Source organism: Eucalyptus grandis, chromosome 8 (assembly GCF_016545825.1).
Source record: "Eucalyptus grandis isolate ANBG69807.140 chromosome 8, ASM1654582v1, whole genome shotgun sequence".
Classification (NCBI taxonomy): domain Eukaryota; kingdom Viridiplantae; phylum Streptophyta; class Magnoliopsida; order Myrtales; family Myrtaceae; genus Eucalyptus; species Eucalyptus grandis.
Genome location: NC_052619.1, coordinates 27,442,183 through 27,469,634, shown reverse-complemented (window position 1 = coordinate 27,469,634; position 27,452 = coordinate 27,442,183). Strand labels below are relative to the sequence as shown.

Genomic DNA, 27,452 nt, shown 5'->3' with positions numbered 1-27,452 from the left:
CTCCCTTCCTCAGTTCCTTGCTATATATGAACGGCCTTATGCTAGCCGGATCCAAGGCCTTGCATAGATGACCTACAAAGTTGTTGTGGATGTCTTTGCCTCTAAAATTAAGGAAGTCATCATAATTTCCTCTGGGCCTGTTTTCTCCTCTTAGCCTCGTTGTCATAATGCATGTATTTAGAACGCTTCATGCAACTTGACGCCAAAGAAAATCCATTCCTTCCCAGAATTCGTGTTTGCAGGAAGGTCAAATTTATCAGAACAGCGTATGATATCCTTGCTTTTGTCTTTTATCTGGTTTCTTGGAAAAGCATATGAACTCAGAAATTCAAGAGCTTCACCTTGATCTGGTGGTTTAACTTCATATACCTGATCTATCCCGTGAGAAGTCAGTGCATGTTTATCTATTGCAGTAATGATCCTGCACCTTTTTCCAAACCATTCACATTTTCTACCTTATGCATTCAACTTATCCCCATGAGCACATCATCAAGCACAAGCAGAATTTTCTTGCAACGAAGTCTATCTCATATAAGATTAACACCTCCATCCACACTATCAGGTTTATTGGAAGTTTCTCTAGCATTTCCAAGAAAGCTACACCTACCGAACTGATTAGTGGTGCTGTTATAGACAGCTTTACCAATAGTGGTCTTCCTTATACCTCCAGTTCCCCATATTCCTATCCTCTGAACATGATCCGAGCCCGTATTTAACAACGATTTTACTTTTCTCTACCCAGCAACCCACGCTGACAGGATACTTGGCAACACTCTAGGGTACTTATCCTACTATAGTCGAGATACTTGGTCTCATATCGGCCACAACAAAGTAGCAAAGGGACTGAGATAAATGACAATATACGATCCACTGAACTAAATAAAATAACATGAAAAGAAAAACAATCACCCCGTAACATTCCAAAACATGACTCTTAACAAAATAATCGATCCCATCATGTTTCAACAGATTATAGAATCCCATATTCTTTTAAAGGGTTGAACAGGAGTACTCTGACACCCATGGATATAATGCCAACCGGACATATTGGCTTGTCTGCATTTCTTCACCTTCTCATAATCCTTTCCCAATTTCTCCTTGTGCCTGGCCAATGCCTTGCCATAGCTCTCTGTTTGCCCTCAAATCTCCCTTGACTCGACTCTATAGAACACGGGCAACGCCAGCTATCCCTTGAGCCTCTTACACTACATTACCTTCATCAGCGTCCAAGCACTGCCAAGACGAAGTGTAGTTCTTGGAGAAGATGAGCACGGTGATTTGCCCCTCCACGATGGCCTTCGTGAGCACCAGCGAGATATTGTTCCCAGGCCTCAAGTCCTCACTGTCAATGTAGGCGTTGATGCCGCCATGAAGCATAGCCCTGTGGAGGGAAGCAAGGAAGCCATGGCAGACCCCTCGCCTCTGAAGCTTGAGGAAGATGTCGTACGGCCATTTTGCTTCAGAAGAAGAAGACGACATTGGAAGATAGAATGACTAAGGCTTCATTGGAATGGGAGGCTCCGGATGTTATCGTGGCGGGTCAACTCAATAAAACTGCACGAAGTTGGAGTTAATAGCACGCAGCACAATGTTGAAAGATATTTCCTTTTTTTTCTTCCCATGTTCTACACTGAAAACAAACCAATCCTAGGAACTTATCATACAAGTCCTATGCAGCCTTGAAAGATAAACTACTGTCCTCAATGAGGACGAACTCCCTGGCATCTCTCCTCCAAGAGGAACATTTCGGTAGAGAAATTCGGGAAAAACAACACTTCTGTTATATCAGTAAATTGTTAAAAATCCCCAAGTTTGCAATAAGTCCAAGTGGAAGAGTTTGACACGAGCCTATTTCTTGTAATTGAACCAAAGCTTGAGAACTATAATAATTAGACATATTGATACTTGCTTCCATTATATACAATACACGCGATAGAATCATTCCCTTGCAAGCGTTGTAGCCACCCGTATTACATATACGTGCAGAATTGTATTACATTAGATTTGTTTGTTTGTCTAGATTTTTCAGCTCTAGCATTATTCATATACAGTGTCCCTAGCATAAACTCCGTATCAACGGGTGTGCATGTGCCGCACACACAAACCTCAATTGAAAAGCAAGCCATTTTCAATCCTTCCTGGATTGATTCGCTCGAACTATCTTCCTCTACTCAATTGCTATCTTGTCAATCTTCTTTTCCTTTAAAACATCTTTTTGGGTGCTTATTTGATTATCTTCGTGCTCTAGCCACCGCTATTAAATATAGGTGCAAAATCACCTTATGTTAATTTGTTTGTTTATCTAGTAATAGGTTAATATCACGAAAAAAACTCAAACTAGTACACTTATGCCAAATTTAACCCCAAATTAATTTTTTGATCATCAAAAATCCCAAACTGGTCATCTGTGATAAATTTATCCTCCATTAATTTCCGTCAAATGTAATTATCTATTTGATAAATTAAATAACACGTGACAGCTTGACGGATACACCAGTTTAGCGCTTTTTGTGATCAAAAAATTAATTTAGAGTACATTTGTCACATATGGGTTTTTGGTGGTTAAAAAATCAGTTTAAGGCAAATTTATTATAAGTGTACTAGTTTGGAGTTTTTCATTGTATTAACGCCACATTTTAAATTTTGTGTTATACAAACACACTATGCACCCAGTTTAGACTTGATATCAAATCTCACACACACACAACATTTTAAGATTTTGCGTTATACAAACACACTATGCACCCAGTTTAGACTCGGTATCAAATCACACACACACACACACACACAGACCTGAAGTGAGAAGTCAACTTTGTTCGACCTTTTGTGGAGTAATTTACTTGAATTATCTTCCTCTGTGCCACTTTTACTATCCAATTAATCTTCTGTTTCACTTGAACTTTCTTCCTCTGAGCTTGTTTGACTATCTTCATGCCAAACCTCGTAAATTAAAGCTGGATCCAATGACTGATCTTCTTGAAGAAAAACCTCCAAATCGTTTTCTAGGAGTTTGCATATTAGTCGAAATCCAAACTTTTTCACAATGGCATCACCAAATTGTTCTCTAGATACTCTAATGCTAAACTGGAAATGACTCCAATCATTTGGACCAACAGCGTCTCCTCCCCATAGCAGCTTTGCTTTGCGACAATCAAGCCACATATGATCCAAATCCAATGACCGGAAAGTCTTTGATTCTTCCCTCGTCTTTTCACCGTTGACGTTTGCCAGAAGCTGGAATTCAACATCCTTCTTTCCTTCTTTTACTTGGAATACAACAGCAAAAGCTAATCCTAGTAAATTCTCATATAAGTCCTTTGAAGCCATGAATGATATATTACCCTCTCCATGGGGGAGCAACCACTTTGGCATCTCTCCTCCAAGTAGAAGAACTCGACAACCAATTGTGGGGGGAAAATGCTGCCATAGATGTAGACTGTTAGGTTTTTTTTTTTTTTTTAATTTGCACTTAAAAAGATAAGTTTCAATCAGTTAAGTTAGTAATCATAAAGTTAAAGTTATAGTTAGCAATAGCATTACAAAGATTTTCTGTACTTAAGTGGTGGAAATAGAATATTTATGTCAAAGATTTTGTAATCGGATGAACAGGAATTGTTTTTTTTTTTTTTTTTGGTGGGGGGGGAGAGAGAGAGAGGAGAGAGAGAGAGAGAGAGAGAGAGAGAGAGAGAGAGTCTAACCTTGAGATTGAACAAATCATTCATGAATTACGGACCAGTTCATGACATGAAGATAAGTCAACATCATCAACGTGACATATGTCGGAGGTAATTTTACTTAAAGATTGGCAACCAACTGCTGATAGCTCACGCAATTGCCTTGGAATCTTGAGGATCTCTTGTAGTTGTTGGCAATTCGAAACATCCAAACAGAGCAACTTATATAGATGCCTGCATGTAGGAAGTTTTGCAAGATTGTTTCCACGCAAAATCAAATATCTTAACAAGGGAAAACATGAATGATTCTCCAGGAACTCTACGTCTGATAGATTGCATCCACTAAGGTCCAAATAATCTAACTTAGGAAATACTGTCTTCATATGGGCATCACTTGAATCCTCCTCCTCCTTTGGAAACTTGACTAGTTTTGAGCAGCCTCGAAGATTCAGAATTTGAAGATTTGGCAACCTATAAATGCTAGGTGGAAGGATTGCCAATTTCTTGCAATACATTAAATCCATACGCTCCAAAGAGACATGCTTTCTAAATTAAGTGTTTCTATGCCGGTGATTTTATTTGGAATGTCGGGGAATCTTTGCAATTTTGAGCAATGATTAAGATTGAGATGTTGAAGATTCGTGGATCGGAGCTCACCAGGGAGTTCATAAAGCTTAGAGCTCCTCATAAATCCAAGAACTGTAACTTGCCATGATATCCAAGATTCGTGGGCATGCTCCAAGTTCATGCACCCACGGAGATTCAATTCTTCAAGATTTGGAGTACATTCGAGGTTCGGCATACAAACCAACGACTGGCAATCTCTAAAGTTAATGAACTTCAAATTTTGAAAGTCCTGCAAGAACAATGAAACCAACTTGGATAGACATTCCGGACGAAAAAAACGAGATAAATATTAATATCTGTGGAAAGAAAAGAGATATTTCCAGATTTCACTTAGATAAAAAAAGACTCAAGTTTTGATATTGGAACTTGTGAGAAATCACGCATTTCTCTATAGATACAACATTTGCAAAATAAGTAATTGACTACATTTTGGGGGGAAAAAAAGATCCCATCGAAGCTCCTGTTTATTTTATATAGTACTATAGATTATATGAATATGAATATAATTACACAGACATACATACATAATGTATATAACTTACTTTGCGGAGTTACCAAAATGCGAAAAGTTACCAATGCGTCAAAACTACTCAAGGCATATCTCTGTTGATACACCATGCAAGTAATTGTCTGAGTTAGGCTTATTTGACTAAAATATGATGGGCTGTCCTACATGTGAAAAGTTACTGACAAATTTGGGAGATTTCTCGTATATATAATTAGGTCTGAGACGCTCTAGTAATCGATTAATTTAGTTGAGTCTTTTATCAAGTGTCCCGCACAGACCGGATAATTTCTGGAGTAGCCCCAAGAAAATACACGTGTTGGATGGAACATAAAAACTAAACTGTTAACACCATGTACTTAACGTCAAAATTTGAAAAAGTATGCTTGGTGATATGGAGGCTAGGGGTGGAGTAAGTAAGACTGGCGAATGAGTCCCGAGCAAACCAAAAGGTAACATATTATAGTTCTAGTAGTAGCAATAACACGCAAAAGCATGCCCATATCAAATTCATTTTGCATTTTTCAAAATTTGATGAGACTTTCTTAGGAACTTAGTCTTTTGAAAACTCAATTTCTCTTTGGGGATGTATGCACAATTGGCCGGACACGGGACACCATGTAAATATTTGTGTTCATGTTTAATATTCTGCATTGGATTTCTCCTTAATGATTAATGTTTAAATTTGTTCTTGCTAATCAATTCCACTTTTTATCAAATGAGCCCAAAATCTTATTTGAGTGAGTTACCGACATTTATTTTATTGTTTCGAAATTATTAAAGGTTATAATGATTTAGCAACATTTGTCCGCAGAGCTTACCAAAATGTTAAATTTACTATCTTTTAATAAATACCAACTCTTGTCCGAGTCCTTTTACCAATGTTTATTTCATTTTTGGAATTACCAACCGTTTTGTTCGTACTGCATTTTTTTGTTTGAGTTATCGATGTGTTAAATTTACAATTTTTTTTATAGAAAATAACTGATTTTTATTTGAATCACTATTAATTTTTTATAGTCTTTTTAAATTATCAACCGTTTTAAAGATTTATGAATGTTTATTTACCAGCTTACCAACTTCTTTAAGTTACTATCTCTTCTGGAAAATTATCAACTGCTAATTGAGTCCACTTACCAATGTTTATTAGATTGTTTGTAAAAATTAAAGTTGTTTTTACAATTTATCAATATTTATTTGTTGAAGTTATCGATGAGTTGAACTACCTACTATATCCTAAATTACCAACTAATCCAATAATTTACCAACAATTATATGCAGAGCTAATTTAAGAACTCTTACATGAACTACCAACGGATATTTGAGTCAGTTGTCGATATTTATTTGATTGTTTCAAAGGTACTAACCATTCCGCTAATTTACTGACATTTGTGGCAACTTACCAACTGGCAAGGTCAATATATCTAAATTTGACACCTCTGAGAGGTCAGGAACACAAATCAGCAAATTACAGTGGCTAAAATTCATAAACTTCATATTCCTAAAACGCTTCAAATTAAAAAGAACTGCTGAACAAGATTTTGATCAATTTGTATGCACCGAAATGGAAAACCGTCAACTAAAGCATTTGTGACGTACCTTTAAGTTGCCTCCAAATCCCACAATCCGGCTTTGGGGCACTTCAAAGCAAACAAGTTTCTTTGGAACACATACGGGAGTGGATAAAGGACATCCAGGCCATTCAAGCCACCTTAAATCATTAGGAAGAGATACGGGACCTCCGCTGATTTTGGCATTCCGAACTATAAGCATTTTCAGTCTCCTCATGTGTGTGAAAGCACTGGGACTGATGACTAGCTCTTTTTGTGTCAGCAACTGCAGCACTATGCCTTTAACAGCATTGGTTCCCTGTCAAGGGAAAGAAAATAATCATTAATAACCGACCACAATTAGGTAATAACATGTAGATTAAAGAAGATAAGATTATCGACAGTTTCATGAGAAGCACTTACCATGTCCTCTGACAATACTTCAAAAACATCATCATAGCACCATAATCTACTCCGTTTCTCAGGTTCATATGGATACTCTTGTTTAACGATATCTTGACCCATCAGCTCAATCAAGTCATGCATTTGTACATTTCCCTCTTTCTCAATTGTCACTAAGGATCGCTCTATTAGAGTCTGCATCCCAATTAAAGTCTTTAAACCACAACCATCAAGAACTCTGGTTACATAATCCCTTTCTCTCCCCTTAAAGAAGCAAGCAATGTCAAGAAAAATGTCCTTCTGATTGTTGTCCAGCGCATCAAAACTTATCTTGAGGACATTGTTTATATCTTTATTAGGACTTTCAGCGAGTGTTTCCAATGTACTCTCCCATTCCCCTCTACTTCTACCACGTAAAAAGGCACCCAAGACCACAATCACCAAGTGAAGGCCATTAGCATAGCCCAAAATATTATCTATGAGATCCCTGCTTATGCCTTTCGTCTGGTTTCCTGTAAAAGCATATGAACTGAGAAGTGTAAATGCTTCACCTCGATCTAATGGTTCAACTTTATATACTTGATCAATCCCATGAGAAGTTAGTACATGTTTATCTCTTGTTGTAATGATGATCCTACTCCCTTTTCCAAACCATGCACATTCTCTAGCTAATGCATTTAACTGGTCCTCATGATCCGCATCATCAAGCACAAGTAAAATCTTCCTGCAACAAAGTCTAGGACCTTGAAATCGGATCGGGAAAATCCCGAGATGCATTCAATACATAAAAGTACGTCTCTACTTGCTAATGACTAAGTCTAACCACCTAACATGCATCGTTAAGTCACTAATTTAATTGTTCTAGACTAATCTAACCACATAATTGCATTTAATTAAATCTAATTAACCCTAAGCATAATTAGCAAACTAGAAAGACAGTGAGTAAAACTCACTTGACAAACGGAGATCGAATCACCGCACGCGGCGGCACGCGACGGCGGCCGAAATCGGACTTTCGGCGACATCGGCGGACTTAGACCAGGCCTTGACCTTGGCCCAACAAATCTCAGCCCAATGAGATTTGTTCTTGCGCTGGAATGGGCTGGACCTGCTGAATTTCTGGACTGAACTAACTATGCTAGCTGAACTGGGCTTGCTGGTCTTGTGCTGAATTCTGTGGCCCAAAGGACTGAAGATCACATGGGCTGCTGAGCTGGGCCTGGCGAGAGAAAGATCTCGTATTAAATTAGCGCCTCCATCCACACTTAAGACCGCTAAATCTCCCTTCCATAATATCTGGGATAGCAGTTTTTTCTGCAAATGAACTAGGCCGTCAGGTCTACTGGAAGTTTCTCTAACATTTGCAAGGAAGCTGCACCCATCAAACTGATCAGCAATACTGTTATAAATAGCTTTAGCGATAGTGGTCTTCCCTACACCTCCAGTTCCCCATGTTCCTATCATCCGAACATCATCCGAACTCGTGCTCAACAACAGTTTTACATTTTCTACCCGGCTACCTACACCGACAGGATACTTTGCAACACTCAAGGGTACTCGTCCTCCTATAGTCGAGATCTCTTTGACGATGCTCTCGATGAAATTGATATCATCTCTGCCAAACAAAGCAGCAAAAAGAACGCAAATAAATGGAAATATACAATCCATTGAACCAACTAAAACTAACATGAAGTAAACAATTACTCTGTGACATTCCCAAAAATGACTCTTAATGCACTAATCGATGTCATCACGTATAAAAAAAAATTAGAAAATTCCGAATTCTTTTCCAGGGTCGAATAGGAATAATATGATTACCCATGGTCATAATGCCAACCGGACAAATTGGCCGCTTCGATTAGGGCTTGCCTCCATTTCTCCACCCTCTCAGAACCCTTACCCAGTTTCTCCTCGTGCCTGGCCAATGCCTTGCCATAACTCTCTCTCTGCCCTCGAACCTCCCTCGGCTCCACTCTGTAGAACACGGGCAACACCAGCTGCCCCTTGAGCCTCTTACACTCCATTACCTTCACCAGCTCGTCCAAGCACCACCGAGACGAAGCGTAGTTCTCGGAGAAGACGAGCACGGCGATCCGTGACTCCTCGATGGCCTTCGTCAGCGCCGGCGAGATCTGGTCCCCGGGCCTCAAGTCCTCGCTGTCGATGTAGGCGTTGATGCCTCGATGAAGCAGACACCTGTGGAGGTCAGCGAGGAAGCCGCGGCGGACGTCCTCGCCTCTGAAGCTGAGGAAGACATCGTACAGCCATTTCGCTTCGGAAGAAGAAGAAGACGACGACAATAAGATCGAATCTGAGCTTAGTTTGGATTCGTGTCAATCAATGAGCGATGCTATATCGCGGAGTTGGTAAAGAAATCGATGCGGACTGAGAAACATCGAACGTCGCACTGTGCCAGGAAAGCGCCTTTTTCATTTTTGTTTTTCCTTTTCATTTTCACAAATGGACGAGAAGCTTTCTTTCGTTCATTTTTATTTTAAAATTGTTTGTCTTGTGGCTTACAGGAAAACCGTAAAGTGACTTTATTTTAGGGGTGTTCGAAATATACCGTCCGAACCGAGAATCATCCGGACTGGATTGAACCAGCCAGTTGGGTCCAATTCTTGATAGTATCCATCTAGTATCTAGTTCCTGATTTTTAAAAGTGGAAACAGAACCAGACTAGACTGACTATATGTATTTTTTTTTTATAATTTCTTCAAAAAATTTGGTCAAATATGAATTAAACATTATCTTGTCTAATGGCATTACTGTGGCGCAATGACATTTTACTCATCACCACTTCCATCAATGTCTTAATATTTGTTACCGTCTCTCATTGTGCATAAAAAAGTGACCAATTCCATTAAATTGGATTGAAAACCAATCACCCCTACTTTATTTTATTTGCTGAAGTTCAGTATTATTTAGAGCATATAAAAAAATTAGCTTTGAATTTATATATCACAATAAAAAAAAATTATCATTTCAACCCAAATCCTATATATTCCATTCCAATATTTCATCTTCTATCAATAGCAACATAAATTTCACATTTTGAGGTAGGAAATTGTTTACATTTTGTACTTATTCAACTCATCGTGTCCCTAGAATAGTTATGAAATAGATTTTTTAACGCGTACCGGATAAAATTTTATTTTTCCCCATTAATTGATTTTCATATTTTTTAGTAGCCATCTTTTGTCTAAAACTGGAATGCAGGAGTCATGTGCATGTTTACATTCATTTTGACTACAACCCACTTTTTTTTTTTTTTTTTTTTTTGGGACTACAACCCACTTTGAACGATGTAATGCGCTATGATTTCAATGGAATATATATATTTTTAATTAATTCCTTTGGCAAGCTTTATGAAAACAAGTCCCAATTAGGGGTGAGCACCTATCTAGGATTAATCTTGGACCAATCCAACCCCATCAATCCTGATCTAGTTTCTAGAAGACTAAGTTGGTCTTTGGTCCTGGGATCCCTAGATCAATACTGTGCGGATTGGTCTTCAGTCCTAATGGCGTCAATGGTATTAAATAGCTCCTTACAGTGCCCTCCTCCTATACTCATTCTCTTTTGTCTTCTTTGTCCTCTTAGTCTTCAATATGCCAAAATCGAAGGAAACAAATTCCCTACTCCCCATTCGACACTCGCGCCGCTCAACTTCCCCGCTCGCCACTCAACTTCCCATCTTGTCCCATATCTTTATGAGTGGTTTTAATTGTTTTTATGCTTTCTTGCTTTTAGCAGCTATGAACCTTATCTTAAAATTCTTCTTACAAAAAAAAAAAAACCTTATCTTAAAATTCTTACCAAAAAAAAAAAAAAAAACCTTATCTTAAATTACATCATTGGTGAATGCAATTACATCAAGGGCACAGTTGTGGACACAACAATTCCTCTCTTTTGCGGGTCGCCTGTAGCTGATTAGGTTGGTGCTTCACTCGATCCACGTTTATTGGGCAAATGTCTTTGTCCTACCTAGGTCAGTTCTCGATACTATTGAGCAAGTTCTTAGGCAATTCCTTTGGAAAGGCTCGGACCTTGGAATCCGAAGGTGCAAAAGTGGCCTGGACGATGTGTGCCTTCCAAAGGATGAAGAAGGCCTAGGTATTTAAAGATCGCGCGAATGCAACAAGGCAACCATGCTAAGACACCTATGGAATTTATTCTTGGATAAGGAGTCCTTGTGGTGCAAATGGATTCACTCTATGTTTATGAAGAAAAAGAACTTTTGGATATCTATTAAACCGACCTTTTGCTCTTGGTCGTGGAAGAAGTTGCTTGACCTTTGACAGGAGTTTTGCCTTGTATTCAAATGGCATGTGGGAAATGGTCACTCTATTTCTTTTTAGTTTGATAATTGGCACCCGAGAGACCCTCTGAATTTGATCTTCTCTGACACGGACATATATCGCTCAAGTTTGCCTCGCCAAGCTACAGTCGCTGACTTCTTCTCTTACTCTGGCACAACGACTAGAGTCCTTGACACAATCGCTTCCTAGCATGAGCCTCTTCCTATCCTAAACCAAGACACTGACCGAATTTGCTGGCTGGGTCACCTGTTTGGAGTTTTTACTGCCGCCTCGACTTGGAACTTCATTCAGCCTAGAGGGTGTCCCATGCCTTGGGCCTCTTTTATTTGGAACCGCACGCTTTTACCTCGTTTCCAGTTCCATCTGTGGATAATCACTAGGAATAGACTACCCACTTAGGTAATGTTACTTACTTATGACAGAATCACGGAGGCTAACTGTCCTTTTTGTGCTTGTTGTCCTGATTCTGTTGATCACCTTTTCTTTGGGTGTCGTATTACTGGTGCTTTCGCTATCTTTTGAGCTACTAGATGTAACCTTGCTTGGCGTAATAGTACGTGGTTGGATAACCTTCATTGGGCCATCAAGTACCTATATGGAGACTCCTTCCACCACATTCTTGCTTGATACGCTTTTGGAGTCTTATGCAATATTATTTAGAAGGAAATGAACAATATCATTTTCCGTAATCACAATCTTTTCCTGCCGGCTATGAAGAAACGCCAAGACAAGGTTGTTAGGGACAAGGCTATGACCTTCCAATGGGTGCTGGACACCATAGTCAATGGGAGGATGCAACAGAGTTGGAGCCTTAACCCATCTATCTTTTCAGTTTGAGCTTTGGTTTCACCTTTGTTTTTCTTCTCTTTATTGAGCTGAGGTTTTGTTTACCTCTTGGTTTCTTTTTGGTTACCATGACACCCTTGCACTCTTATTGACATTTCTTAATGTCACCATGAGTGCAAGTTCCTTTTGTTGGTGTCGGGTCTCCCTTTTGTATAATTCCGTTTTGGGTTAAAGTTAATACATACCTTACCTTTACCCAAAAAAAAAAAAAAAAACCTTATCTTAAATTTGTTGAATATATACCGGTATTTATAGTTTGGTTGCACAATGCCGCATTGTTGATGGATATGTAATTTGAAATGGCAGGTTTGCCTTTTTAGGGAGTAAAACAAAAATGAAACTGAAAAAATTATCAATTAATTTTGGGTTAACCCTGGAACTAGACCAAGCCCATTGGGTCAGTTCGGTTCTCGGTTCTAGGCTCAATAGGGTCGGTCACCGGTCCAAAAAATTATGGATCAATATTGTGCGAGTTGGTCCTAGGGTTAGGGGATGGACCAGCCCAACTTGGACCATACTCGCCCCTAGCCCCAATGCCATTTTCACTTCTTTGGCCGCAAAATAATTAACAAAATCTATCTCTTTTGCAATAAAATAAAATTTGGGCATTTTCAACTAAGTAATGAACGAACGCTGGGCCAATTTATCTCCAAACATCCAGCTCTTACAGTTTTGGATTTGGATTTGTCCATTCAATTCAACTAACCATTTGAAGTGCTTTAAATGGCTATTTGACTTTGTTCTTTTCCCCTATAAATAGAATAACTCATTGCCTTGGGTAATATTGCAAAATCCCTCTTGCATACACTTTACAATCAAATTCTTGAGAAATCAATGTGAGAACATTTTTTTTTGTAAAAGAGTGTGCCATGTTTATAAATGAATGTGGGCTCAATTGTGAACCAATCTATGTACAAGGCTTCAAATATAGTTGATTAGGCATAACTCCCGAATAGTCTCTGAAAATGGAGTTGGCACTGATTTGGACCAAACCACTATAAAGCAGTTCAGCATTCCTTTGTTGCTACTCTTTTTTTATTTTATTTTTTTTGGTAAAGACTACTCTTTTTTTTTTATATGCATATAACGAGTGTAATAAATTGCTTAACTTATATTTGTGCATAAATGTTTGATACTAGGAGCATATTCTATATTTGGGATTGTGCACATTCACTTAGACTTTTTAAAGCTAACTATCATGGCATTAGATGCTGATACATTAAAAGAGTTAATGATACAATTTCATCACAATACATAACTAACTAATAGTATGCTCAACAAGTATTAGAGGAGGAATTTGATACATTCACGCACCAAATGCGGAGAGGCACATGTACCCATTGCCTTCTTTTTTTCCCACATTTCACAAAGCAATGGTCATCAAACAATTTTATAACCTTTTGTAAGGGAAATAGATCAAGCTTTATATCTAGTTGAAAATAATTGGTTCTAATGTATAAATTCAAAGAAATGAGAAATTTTTTATAACACGTTTAAATGATTAATTGGTGTGTCAATAGCTTATTTTCTATTAATTTAGAGTAAAGGATTTTTTGCTTGGGTGGGGCTTTTTCATTGGATGCTTCTTTTGGGAACCCACTTGCTTAGTGGTGTTGCTTCCAGTCAAATCAAAGTGGAAATCATTTCCAATGGATACTTCATGCGAGAAAGTTCATTAGAAAGTCTTCGTTTAGGTGTGAAGAATATGTATTCAAAGTTCATAAGAGGATTTTTGCATTTGGATTTCAATGAAAAATGGCACTTCAAAAGTATTTAGCGTCCACTAAGGTTGGATGCTCCATGTGATTTGATCATATCTCACCTGTTTTTATTTGTTGTTTTCTCTTAGTGGAAAGCACAAGGAAATATTTGCTTACTTTCGTGCTAGCTTGCCTCTACACAACTTTGCTTTGTAAAGAAAAATTATCAAAGTTGATTTTGATGAGCAGGTGGCCCCCACCACCTTCTACCTTCTACATGCGAATCCAAGGCTTGACTCCAGTGGTTCATTTCCATTACATTTTTTTTTAATTAATAGAAAGGCTACATAGTTATTATTCAAGAATATTCTAAAAAAGAGCATAGAGTAGAGTCATTTATTTTTAAAATGGCTCAAAATATATATTATTTCAACTAATAATTTAAAATGACTAAATCAATCTCATATAAGTACTTGAACTCACCAATCGGTCAAATGTTTGCTGGCTAGCGAGCATGTGATTTTTTCAAAGACTAAAATATGAATACTTTTGTCCCAAAAAGAACTTGGATAAAAAATTACAAGCCACAGAAAGGAAAAAAAAAAAAAAACACTCTAACATTTCTTCCTTTGTTTCTTCCCATTTCCCTCCTTTGCTTTTGGTCTTCGTTTCTTTCAAGAGAAGAAAACAAAGCTCGAAAAATCAAACGCTCACATGTAGCCTATGTAGCACCAATATTGACACGTGATACGCGACACGACACGACACGACACGCTGATACATCATTTTTTCAAAAAATAGAGTATTTCGACATGTTGAAATATATTATATATTAAATATAATTTTATATATAAATGATAAATTATCATTTAAATTCACAAATAATTAAATAATAATAATAAAAAGAGTCTAGAATGAATTTACATAATCCAAATTCACTTTGTTACGCTCATTCATGTTAGGAAAGTATTTTTTTAAATTATTTTAGTCTTTCTCGATCTCCCTATTCTTGTATGGAGAAACTTGGGTAGGATCTTCATTGAACTATTGATCACTATAGTATCTTATTTAATAAAATCAAATAAAAATAGAAAACCATAATAAGTAAGAGGAATAATATATTGTCATGTAAAAAAAAGAACAGCTAATAAAGTAATAATGTAATACAATTTTAGAATGACTTCTTAACCCATTCAAATATTCACATACTTTTATTTTTGTTGTGCATATCAACATCAAACTTTTCTAATCAGTTCATTACCCTTTACCAAAAAACTTTTCTAATCAGTGCACTTTTTTATACACATAATAGGTCGTGGGAAGAAAATCATGAAATAACAACATAATTAGAAAACCCTTTTCTTCACCATTCAAAGATTTCAAGCCTGGAAGATAAAATTCGTTTGAGTCGTGAAGGAGAAGAATTGAGTCTCACTTGATGATGCTGAAAGGCAAACAGAAATGGTGATGAAAATGCAGAAGTGAGGTCAACCCTCATTGTCCATTGCTTGTGGTCTTTGGTCATGGCTTGAAAACAACCACCTCTAAAAGAAAAGAATTCATCTAAATTATGTTAGCTAAATTAGATGAAAAAAAATTAAAAATATAATAAAATTCATTCATTTTTTAAAATTCTTGTGAAGAGTTACCAAAAAACGAATGAATTTTATTAACTTTTAATTTTTTTCATCTAATTTAGCTACATAATTTAGATGTTCAGATTTGGAATGTAATTGCGATTTTATCTTGGCAAATCTTTGAAGAGGGTTTTTGTTATTTCATATTTTCTTCCCATGACCTATTATGTGTATAAAAAAGTGCACTGATTAGAAAAGTTTGATGTTGATATGCACAACAAAAATAAAAGTATGTGAATATTTGAATGGGTTAAGAAGTCTTGATCTTTGACACTAAATCAATCTAACTACTGTTGGAGAAAACTCCTTATTGTTTTGAAACTGACAAAACCTTTCCCACAGTTTGAAGAACTCTAGACGCAACTGTCAAAGTCTGAAGACTGCTAGACTTTAACCTCAAAGTCTAACCTCACTGACAGATTCCAGACCAAAGAATGAAGACTTATCCAGAAGAATGTTTATCTTTAAGGATTTGGTTCGTTTAGTTTATGAAAGATATTATGGCTGGACATAGCATTTTATGATCACTTAATCCTCTCCAATATGAAGATCTTTTGAAGAGCGAACAAACTTGGAAGGTTCTACTTATGGAAACCAAGATCCTGATTGTATAGGCGAGCATGATTGATGGGCTATCATCACATTCCTTAAACGACTCGAGATCTCCTTAATTGATTATGTCCAATGGGTAGATTGGAAAAACTCCTTTGGAAAGTGCCAACGGTTGTAGAGGCATTGAGGAGTATATAAGGAAGACTCTTAAGTTGTTCGAGGTGTTGCGTGAAAGAAAAATTTCAACGTCTGAAGCTTCCTAGTTCTTTGCTACTTCAGTTTTTGAGCTAAAAGTTGTACACAAAAGAGAGAGCAAACACATGTGAGACTTTGTAAGAGTGTTAAGAAGTCAAGGACGTGAGACTATAAAATCTTTTTTGATTCATAGTGAAATCCAGGCAGTGAATTGTTAGTGCGGGAGAGTGGACGTAGGCTTGATCTAAGCTGAACCACTATAAACTTTGTGTTTCAATTCCATTTCTTTAACTCCTTACTTTTATTTGATGCTCTATATAATTATTTAAAGCTATTTACGTTTTTAGTCAATTATCTTTAAGAGAGAATTTATTACTATTCTATCTTGCAAGAAAATTGTATTTACACCTATTCACCCTATTTAGGTATTATTACTAGCCATTTCAATTGGTATCAGAGCTTGTGTGCTCTTTTTATTGAAGTGTTTTTACTTCTGAGTTAAAGATCTTTGGCTAGTATTTTGGCTCCAAGTTTGGTTGAAGGCCAAAGCAACACTAGACCCCCTTACTTTGATGGCTAGGAATATAATGTGTGGAAAAACAAGATGAATGCATTTCTAAGATTGAAAGATCCCTGGAATGGGACGTAGTAGAAAAATGGATTATTCCCAAAACTACATCCACCTCAGAAAGAGGAAAAGAAGTTGCAGACGCTGGCGAAATGGCATAAGAAGAAATAACTAAGAGAAAAGTTCTTGATGCTAAAGTCATTTATTCTTTATATTGTGTTTTATCTCCTATTGAGTATAACAGAATTTCATCTTGTGAAATAGCCAAAGAAGTCTGGGATAGGTTGCACGTCATTTATGAAGGAACTGATCGAGTTAAAAAAACAAAAATCAATATTCTACTTGGACAATATGAAGCCTTCAAGATGAAACCGGAGAATTTATCACTGACATATTTAGTCGTTTCACAGAAATTATAAACAGTCTAGCATATTAGAGACAGTCAATCTCATGACCGATGAAGGTTAATAAACTGCTGTATAGACTTTCCAAAGACTGGAATTATGTGAAGATTTCAATAAAAGAAACCCAGAGGATCATGCGCTCTATATAGACGAACTAGTTGGCACACTTCAATCATATGAAGTGGAGCAGATCAATGAGGAAGAAGATCTCAAAGGTAAGAAATCAATTGTTTTAAAATTTAACGATGATTATGATGATACAGATTCTAAAGATGACTTGGACGATGAAGAGCTAGCAATTATGATAAGGAGGTTCAGGAAACTGAATAGAAAGGGAAGAAGATTTAACTGGAAGAAGCAAGGCACTCAAAAATTCCAGAACAAATCAACCGAGGTTGAGGAAATCAACAAAGATGTGGTCTATTTTGAATGCAAGGAAAAAGGACACATCAGACCCAACTGCTCTTTGTTGAAGAAAAAGAAAGCAAGAACTGAGAAATTCAAGAAGGCTCTCAAAGCAGACACATGGAGTGATACAGAGTGTGAGGAAAGCGATGAACAGTATGCCAACATATGTCTAATGGCAAACTCAGAATCAGACTCAAACTTTGTAACAAATTCAGACTCAGACTCAAACAACGAAATCGAGGTTAGTAATTTAAAAATTCCTGCTAAAGTCTCGAAGAAAATAAATGAACTCAGTCTCAGTCTCAAAACCTCTCTTAAAAGGATTTTCGAACTAAAGAGGGAGAATTCTAAACTTAAGCAACATGAAACCTTATGGAAAGAAAATTTTGAAAATCTAGACAAAAGTTTTGCTAATTTGAAAAAAATACAGATTCTCTTTCAAAAGAAAGTATTTTTTTTTAAAATGACATTTAAAATATCACAAAAAGGTTTTCAATAGGATCTGAGAAGTTAGAAAATATTTTTTCAGTACAAAGACCCTATTTCAATAAATCTGGTTTGGGTATGACACTAGAAACTATTCATTTAATTGATTTTCCAAGAGTAAAGGAAATAATCAAATAAAAATCTACAAAAACGTTTTATAGAAATCATTTTTAAAGAATTTTTATAAAATTTGTTGACCAAAGTGCTCTCAAATGTTCAAAGTGTAACAACTCAGAATATTTTGAGAAAGAATGTCCCATGGTTTGGAGACCTGTTAAGAAGGAATGGTCAAAGACTGTATTTTGTACTAACTCCCCTAGACCCAAGAAGATATGGATACCAAAGAAAACTTAAGTTCTTTTTGTAATTGCAAGTCACTATCAAGAAAAAGATCAAATAGTATTTGGATAGTGGTTGTTCGAGACACATGACTGGAGATTCAAGCTGTTTCATTAAGCTTGTGCAAATAAATGGTGGAAAAATTTCTTTTGGTAGAAATAGCAATGGATAAATTGTTGGATGTGGAACTATGAACATTGGAAGTCTCACAATCAACAATGTTTCCTTGGTGAAAGGATTAAATTACAATCTACTCAACATTAGTCAACTGTGTGACACAGGATTCAACATCAATTTCCAAGAAGGAATTTGTTTGGGAATTAGTAAAGATCTATCTCAATCCTTCACTAGACGAAGACATGGGAATATTTATCTTCTGGATATAAAATTAGAAAACTCTTAGTGTCTAATCTTCATTCAAAATGAGGCAAATCTTTGGCATAAAAAGCTTGGCCATGTTAATATGAAGTAGATTGCCAAGATCTCCTCCAAGAAACTTGTTCGTGGACTCCCCTATCTAAATTTTCAAAAGACTAATCTATGCACACCATGTGTTTTGGGAAAACAGGTTAGAAGTTCTTTCAAACCTATAAAGCAAGTTTCTACTAATTGTATTTTGCAGCTTCTGCATATGGATCTCTTTGGACCAACTAGAACTTAAAGTCTTGGTGGAAAGAAATACTGTCTAGTAATTGTGGATGATTATTCTCGTTTCACATGGGTTTTCTTCTTGGCAAGTAAGTCTGAAACTTTTTCTTATTTTTCAAAAATTTGCAAAGCAAGTTTAGAATGAAAAAGAACACGCTATTTCAAGAATTCGAACAGACCATGGAGGTGAGTTTGAAAATCAAGATTTTGCAAAATTCTGTGATGAATCTAATTTCCAGCATGTTTTCTCTTCCCCTTATACTCCAGAGTAAAATGGAGTTAAGGAAAGAAAGAATAGATCTTTGTAGGAGATGGCAAGAACTCTTTTAATTGAAAGTAATATTTCTTCTCGATTTTGGGCCGAACCAGTTTCTACAGCTTGCTATATTATTAAAGTCACCCTTTTGAGTGTTTTTAAGGCCAATTTTAGAGAAAATTCCTTATGAAGTTTTTAAAGGAAAAAAGCCAAATGTTTCTTATTTTCATGTGTTTGGTTGTAAGTGTTTTATTTTGAAGAACGCAAATAATCGAACTGGTAAGTTTGAGGAAAAATCAGATGAAGGAATTTTCCTTGGGTACTCAATCTCAAGTAAATCTTACAGAGTATTTAACAAGAAGACTTAGTCTGTGAAAGAATCTATGAACGTCAAATTCCAAGACTCTGCAGATTCAACTAGATCAGACTCAACCTGAAGATTCTAAACCGATTCCAAACCCTCCAAAATCTACTTTCCCTGAAGTGGTTCAGACTCCTAAAATCAACTACAAGATGTTCCAAAAGAATCAACTAAAGTAGATGATCAGCAGACTCACAAACCAACTAAGTCAAGTCATCCCAAAGAACTTATCATTGGCAAAATTGATGAAGGAATTCGTACCAGATCCAAAAGGAGAGAAGAGTCTAGTGCTTTAGCACTTGTTTCTGAAATTGAACCCAAAACTATAGAAGAAGCCTTGATTGATGAAAGCTGGATTGAAGCCATGCAAGAAGAGCTTAGACAGTTTAGCATCAATGATGTTTGGGAATTAATTCCTAAACCTAAAGGTAAATCTGTTATTGGAACAAAATGGGTTTTCAGGAACAAGGTGGACGAAAAAGCAAAAGTAGTTAGAAACAAAGCAAGACTCGTGGCCAAATAATATACGCAAGAAGAAAGAATAGACTATGACGAGACCTATGCACTAGTAGCGATGTTAGAAGCAATTAGAATATTACTTGCTTTTGCTTGCTATAAAAATTTCAGGTTATTCCAAATGGACGTGAAAAGTGCATTTCTAAACGGATTTATCCAAGAAGAAGTCTATGTGGAACAACCACCTGGTTTTGAAGATCCAAGAAAGCCAGATTCACTTTATAAACTAAAAAATGCCCTATATGGACTAAAGCATGCACTTCGAGCTTGGTATGAAAGGTTAAGTAAATTTCAAACTCAAAATGGTTTTATTAAAGGAAAGGTAGATACTACTTTGTTTATTAAAAGAGAAGGTAAATATTTTTTACTTGTTCAAATTTATGTTAATGATATCATATTTGGATTATCTAATGAATATCTCTGCAAGAAATTTTCTAGATGTATGCAAGATGAATTCGAGATGAGTATGATGGATGAGTTAACTTTCTTTCTGGGTTTACAAGTTAAACAATCAAAGGAAGGAATTTTCATTCACCAAGAAAACTATGCAAAGGATCTTATCAAGAAGTTTGGATTGGAGAATTGCAAAAAGACACAGACGCCTATGTCAAGTTCTTCGACGCTGGATAAAGATGAAGGAGGGAAGAGTGTAGACCAGAAGCTATACAGGAGCATAATTGGTTCACTTCTTTACCTTACTACATCTAGACTTGACATTTTATTTAGTGTTTGTGTCTATGCTAGATTCCAATCAAATCCCAAAGAATCTCATCTAACTGCTGCAAAGCGCATCATCAAATACGTTGCAACAACTCCAAAGCTAGGTCTGTGGTATTCCAAAGAATGAGACTTTACTCTCCTTGGATATTCAGATGCAGATTTAGCAGGTTGCAAAGTGGATAGAAAAGTACCTTTAGTACATGTCAATTGCTTGGAAACAAGCTGGTATCATGGTTTTCAAGAAAATAGAGTACCGCAGCTCTTTCAACAGATGAAGCAGAATATGTAGCTCTTGGAAGTTGCTGCTCTCAAATTTTATGGATAAGGTAACAGTTAAGAGACTTTGGAATTGAAGAATCTTGTACCGAGATCAAATGCGACAACACCAACACCATTAATCTCACAAAGAATCCAATTCTTCATTCAATGGCAAAGCATATAGAGATTCAACATCATTTTATTAAAGATCATGTTTGAAATGGAGAAGTTATGATATAGTTTATTGACTCGAAGAATCAGCTGGCAGACATATTTACAAATCCACTGGAGAAAAGTCTATTTGAGTCTATTTGCACTAGATTGAACATTATACACTTTATCAATTAAAGTCTAAAGATGTTCAGACTCAGAATGACCAAAAGTTGCGACTGTAAGTTATCTGTGTTCTAGTAATTTAATTTTTGGATAAAAACTTTAAAATGCACGTTTACTTTTTGAATCATCATTTACTTATTTTATTTTTAGAAATGATCTTTTTTGGTTTTTGAATTTATGGCAGTTTTTCATTTTCAAAAAGGCAGTTTTTACTTTTTCCTTTATGACGATCCGAATACGTCATTCCATCTGCTTTATGTATTGTTGATTTTCATCTTTTCATTTTCACTCTCAAACCCTAGAATATGAAATTCCCACTTGCTCTCACTTTCTCTCTAGTTTATTCCAAAAAGATCTCACCTTTTTCAAGAACGAGTTCGAGAATTTCACCTAGAAAGCAACTATGTCTTCAAGAAAGTCTTCTAAAATCGCTAGTAGGGGAGCACGGCATATGCATGAGAGTCCTACACACTTCGATCTGACCGAGGAAGATGACTCTCCTCAGCAGCAGCAACAAAGTCAACAACAACATTCTCAACCGCGCTAGTCTTCTCAATACAGAACATAAGATCCTCCTCGGAATCAACTAGAAGAAGAAATTGTGGAAGAGGTAGGAACTTGTAAGAACGCTGACTCCTCAAGTTCTTTTCAAACTTTATTCTAAGTTGAAAGAATGTGATATTGCAATGACTTTGATCGATGAATTTCTGAGAGAGAGGGGTTATAAGAATGAAACCTTATTCCTGCGTGATATGGAAAAGATAGACATTGCGCCTAAAGGGTTGGCTGATAGAACATTTGCCAACTTTCCGAGTGACCCACGTTTTGGTACTTTCAATCAGCCTAAAGGAAAAGACGATGATGAAAGGATGTTCACACATTTTCAGCCTAAGATCGGAGTGGCTGCAAATGTTCGTGGTGAAGGAGCAAGTATTTTCCGCTCTAAGGATCATAAGAAAACCTACTCAAATTTGCTTAAGCGAGGGGTTATGAATCCTAGAAGTGTTGATTTTGATTTTCTTGATTCGGTGAATGTAAATCTGAGGGAGAAGTTTGCTCTCCTTCAAATGGAACGTTTTTGCTCTGAGACAACAGTCGCCTATCTAGCACTCACAGCTTACTTCTATTCAAATCTATCATTTTTGGATGCGAATAGATTTTCCTTTACAGTTAGGGATAATGAATTTGTGGTCGATGTAGACACCTTGGCTGATGTGATTGGGGTGGAAAGAGGGTGTTTCCAACCAATCAGTGTATCAATTGCTCATGCTACACTGGAACTTGTACAAGACAAGTTTGCTGAAGGAAAAATTTCTTACACAAGGATGAATGCTTCCAACATCTTGCTTCATAAGATCGTGATCAACTATATCCGGCCCAAGTCTACATCAAAGACTGATGTTTCTCGTTCATAAGCAAAGTTGATGTACGCCATCAAAATTGGCTATAAGTTCTCTCTACCTCATACTAACCTCATGCACATGTATAGGACAGTGGTGAAGGACAAGGGACAACTCCCTTACTCTGCTCTTATCACAAGACTCTTCAGACACTTCGACATTCATATTCTTGCTCCTTTGTGTATGCAAAGCATTGCTCCAATGGTGATTGGATTGAAGATGGTCACTAAGATGCGTCTAAAGGAGCTCAACAAGGCTTTAGAGAGCATGAAGGAGAAGTCTCCTGTCAAGGCAAAGCAAGACTCTACAACAACAAAGCGGAAAGGCAAGGAACCATTGACTGAACCTATCAAGAAGAGGAGAGCACTCATCTTGGAAGATGAAGACGAAGAGAATGACATTACTCTCTCCGCCTTTGCCTTAAAGAATTTACAGAGTTTTGTTAGCTTTCAAAAGGGAAGAAAGACAACAAAAGAAGAAGAGATTGAGAAGAGAGATGAGAGAAGAGAAGCAATGAGAACAAAGGAAGAAGAAGGAAGAACAGAGGAAGGAAGAAGAGAAGAAGAAGAGGGTCAAGAGGACTCTTTTGAACCAACATTGATTGTATCTTTGTCTAGTGACTCTGAAAAGACAAAGAGTGGAACTGTTGGAGAAAGAGGAAAATGGACACATCACTCAAGTGTTGAAGCTAAAGTAGAACAGGAAGAATAATTATTTTCTCCACCTGAAGGCACAAAAACAGGGGGAGCTGCAAAAAAACAAGGTATTTCTTCACCTGCTCTAGTATCTCCTACTAGTGATGTTAGTCAATCTGTAGCAGATCCAAAGGATGTGTATGCCTCTCTTTACCTTGAAGCAAACTTTGAGACATCCACTCCTAGTCATGGTGGACAAACTGCTGAAGAACTCTCCAATCTCAAGACTCTTACAACTAACTCAGCTAGATCCAGTGCTACAATAGAACAAACAACAAACTTTTCAAGACTACTGGATATCCTATTAGATTTAAGGAGACAACAATATGGCCTGGAGTTTGAGATAAATGATCTAAAGAAAGCTTTCTTGACCACTTCAATTTCTCTGCAAGAACAGCTATTCGCCCTGAAGACTCAAGTGCAAGATACTGTGAAGGGTGAATATTTACAGCAACTAAAGGAGACCCTTGGAAAGCTTGAGGACACAGTCAAATCCATGGGAGAATTTCAGCTCGTTCAGATTCTAAAATAGCCCTGATTTTCACTCAACTCTTTCAATCTTTTTGCTTGTTTATCACTTAATCTTTTTGTTGTTGACAAAAAGGGGAGAAGTGGTGTAGATTTGTGCAGATTTATCTATCCTTTTGAGTTTTTGGTTTGATTTTGATGTTTGGATGTTTTTGGACTTCTGACTTTGGACCTTTGACTGCTATCTTGATTTGAATCTTTGAAGTTTGCGGTAACTTAGCCTGTGATACTGATTATGGATGGATAGTTATTTTATCTTACTAGATTAACATGTTTTCTATGGATGCAAAATAGATGTTATCCAAGTCCTAATCAACTTACTTTTATAAGATATCATGTTTGGCTTAAGTGTTGTTTTGCAGGTTAAAAATTTTCAAATCTGCAGGAAAGTTTTGTCACCATCAAAAAGGGGGAGATTGTTGGAGAAAACTCATTATTGTTTTGAAACTGACAAAACCTTTCCCATAGTTTGAAGAACTCTAGACACAATTGTCAAAGTCTGAAGACTGCTAGACTTTAACCTCAAAGTCTGACCTCACTGATAGATTCCAGACCGAAGAATGAAGACTTATCCAGAAGAATGTTTATCTTTAAGGATTCGGTTCGTTTGGTTTATGGAAGATATTATGGCTAGACATAGCATTTTATGATCACTTATTCTTATTGGAATCCTTTCCGATATGAAGATCTTTTGAAGAGCGAACAAACTTGGAAGGTTCTACTTATGGAAACTAAGATCCTGATTGTATGGGGAGCATGATTGATGGGCTATCATCACATTCCTTAAATGACTCGAGATCTCCTTAATTGATTATGTCCAATGGGTAAATTGGAAGAACTCATTTGGAAAGTGCCAACGGTTGTAGAGACATGGAAGTATATAAGGAAGACTCTTAAGTTGTTCGAGGTGGTGTGTGAAAGAAAAATTTCAATGTCTGAAGCTTCCTAGTTCTTTGCTACTTCAGTTTTCAAGTTAAAAGTCGTACTCAAAAGAGAGAGCAAACACCTGTGAGACTTTGTAAGAGTGTAGTAGAGGTTCTACACTAAGAAGTCAAGGATGTGAGACTATAAAATATTTTTTGATTCATAGTGAAATCCAGCCAGTGGGCTGTCAGTGCGGGAGAGTGAACGTAGGTTTGATTTAAGTTGAACCACTATAAACTTTGTGTTTCAATTCACTTTCCTTAACTCCTTACTTTTATTCGATGCTCTATATAATTATTTAAAGCTATTTATGTTCTTATTCAATTATCTTTAAGAGAGAATTTATTACTATTCTGTCTTGCAAGAAAATTGTATTTATACCTATTCACCTCCCTCTAGGTGTTATTACTAGCCCTTTCAACTACAAGCTCAGCCTCCTCCTTCCCTACGCTCCTCACTCTCACGGCCTTCCTTCGCAAGCCACACTTCTGCACTGACCATCCAATGCCGAATCACACCTAACTTGCCGGCTCACACCCAACGGCAAGGAAGAAAGGGACGCGCGCCGCCGCTAGATCTAGTAAAAGTGATGGGGAGAGAGAATAGGCACTGAGGCGGCTGTAGGGTCAACATTTGCGATGCCTCGTTTCCACCTCTCGGCTATTGAGGATTAGCTGGTTGGAGCTTAGCAGCGATGGTGGCCAATGTGCATAACTCGTCAAGCTCCTTCGATGGGGGCGAAGAAGGTCGGTGGCGATGGCGGGGAGGTGGAGGAAGACGGCGGAGGCTAGCCGGATTGGAGTGGTGGTTTATCTTCTACTGTGATGGAGGGAGGAGAAAGGAGATGATTAGTTTGGGTTCTTGGTTACCTATTTTTGTTATTTTTATTATTTTTCATCTATTTATATTTTGACCCCTCAAGTATTGGAAATTTTTAAAATTGACCCAATGCATGTCGGAATTGCGTGTCGGAATTCCAAGCTCTCGTGTTAGAGCATGTCGAGGAGAGTTGACCGTGTGTCGGATTTTCTAAGACTCGTTGACTAAGTGTCAAAGTTTCAAACATGACACGAAAGCTCCCGAAGAGTGTTGGTGCTTCTTAAACTAGGAGTCACCTTTTAGCTCCATTTTCCTATGATTTGATTATGTAGTCTCCAAAATGTAGAAATTGCTTTTCTTCAACAATTGATTTATTATCTCTTTAATATAAAATCGTGAGTCTATGTGATATATTTGTCAAATGTTACTCATGCTGACACTAAGCACCTCTTAGAATGAGATGCGGAACAAGTGGGAACCAAAATTTGGCGCAAAATCATGTACTTTAAGGTAGTTCTTTTTATACTAACCCACGTTTACTTGTATCGACACACACTCGCACCTCGATTCGTATATCCTTGCTCGTCCCTTTTATTAAAAAAAGGAAGGAGTGAAAAACAAAAGAAGATAATTTGTAGTGTTGTCTCTTGGCTATCAATCCTGTTTTGAAGGCTTTTTGATAGCACTAGGTTTTATCTTAGAGATTCAGTTTGGTGACGATGGTATGTGGGGAAGTTCGATTTGCTGTTTCTAATTAGTGGATTCTGGTGGATTGAATGTAACATAGCATGTGGTTCGTACCCTTTTTCTTGTGTTTGGTGGATTCTGTTCCCAATGAGCTACCACTTTTTTTTTTTTTTTTTTTTTTTGTCTGGAGGATTCTCTTCACAATGAGCATAGGAAATCGCAAAAGTTGCTTATGAAATGTGATTTTTGATCAGTCCAACACATCAAGACAACCATACTCAGACCTCCCAATCAAGCATGTAACTCGTAGAATCGATAATGGAGCACCAAGCACATGATCCCCAAAGATATAATTTCATCATCTCCAAGGGTACACACTTTCCTTAGCCAAATGAATCTGGTCAAGAATAGTTCAGAGGTTGTCTCACCAATTGGTCCTTTAAATATTGTCAATCTAGGACAAAACAACAGTTGCCAGCCATTATGGTCATTGAATAATCTCAACTGGACAGAATCATCTCAAGTGCGCTTTCGCTTTTATTAAATAAAGCAAATTGAAGTAGCAAAGTTGCCTCCACTCCTCACAGAAAATACGCGCACAATACTTTCAAACCGGCATGTACGCCAATTGCCCACTGGGTTCGAATTAGAAAGGAAAAGAAACACGAGCCGTATTATCATTCGTTTCTTTATACGGTCTTCGTTTGAGCATCTGCAAAATTTTCATCAAATCATAATCCGTCTTGACAACTTCCATAATAATTACCAACACAAAGATTTGCCTTGATAGATATCGAACATTTGGCGCTAGAAGTGTGTAGGAAGGACAAGAGATAGACTTTGAGTTTTTCACATGGGATAGATTTTTGTTCAGACGGTTTAGGTGGGGAGGTTGGATTGGTTTTCGGTCAATTTCTGAGGAGATCTATTCTGAAGATCTAAAACGATTTCGTGCTAATTTGATGTGACGATTTATGAATCCTTTGTGAATGGAATATCGATTACTCTTAAGCATTAATCTAAGGGAGATTGGAGGCACTTAGCTGTTGATGATACTTATATGACTATGACAAATAATATTTTTTTCGG

At 37.0% G+C, this 27,452-nt stretch overlaps 1 protein-coding gene across 1 annotated transcript; it reads right to left on the bottom strand.

Annotated features, from left to right (window-relative positions):
- Positions 1 to 3,795: 3,795 nt before the first annotated feature.
- On the bottom strand, positions 3,796 to 9,088 carry LOC104416860 (disease resistance protein RPV1-like; the record flags this gene model as incomplete). The annotated part of the gene is made up of 6 exons (XM_039299797.1): positions 3,796 to 3,908; positions 4,332 to 4,530; positions 6,406 to 6,675; positions 6,780 to 7,497; positions 7,993 to 8,484; positions 8,577 to 9,088. Coding segments are annotated over 6 exons (2,304 nt in total), but the record flags the coding sequence as incomplete, so codon positions are not given.
- Positions 9,089 to 27,452: the final 18,364 nt, after the last annotated feature.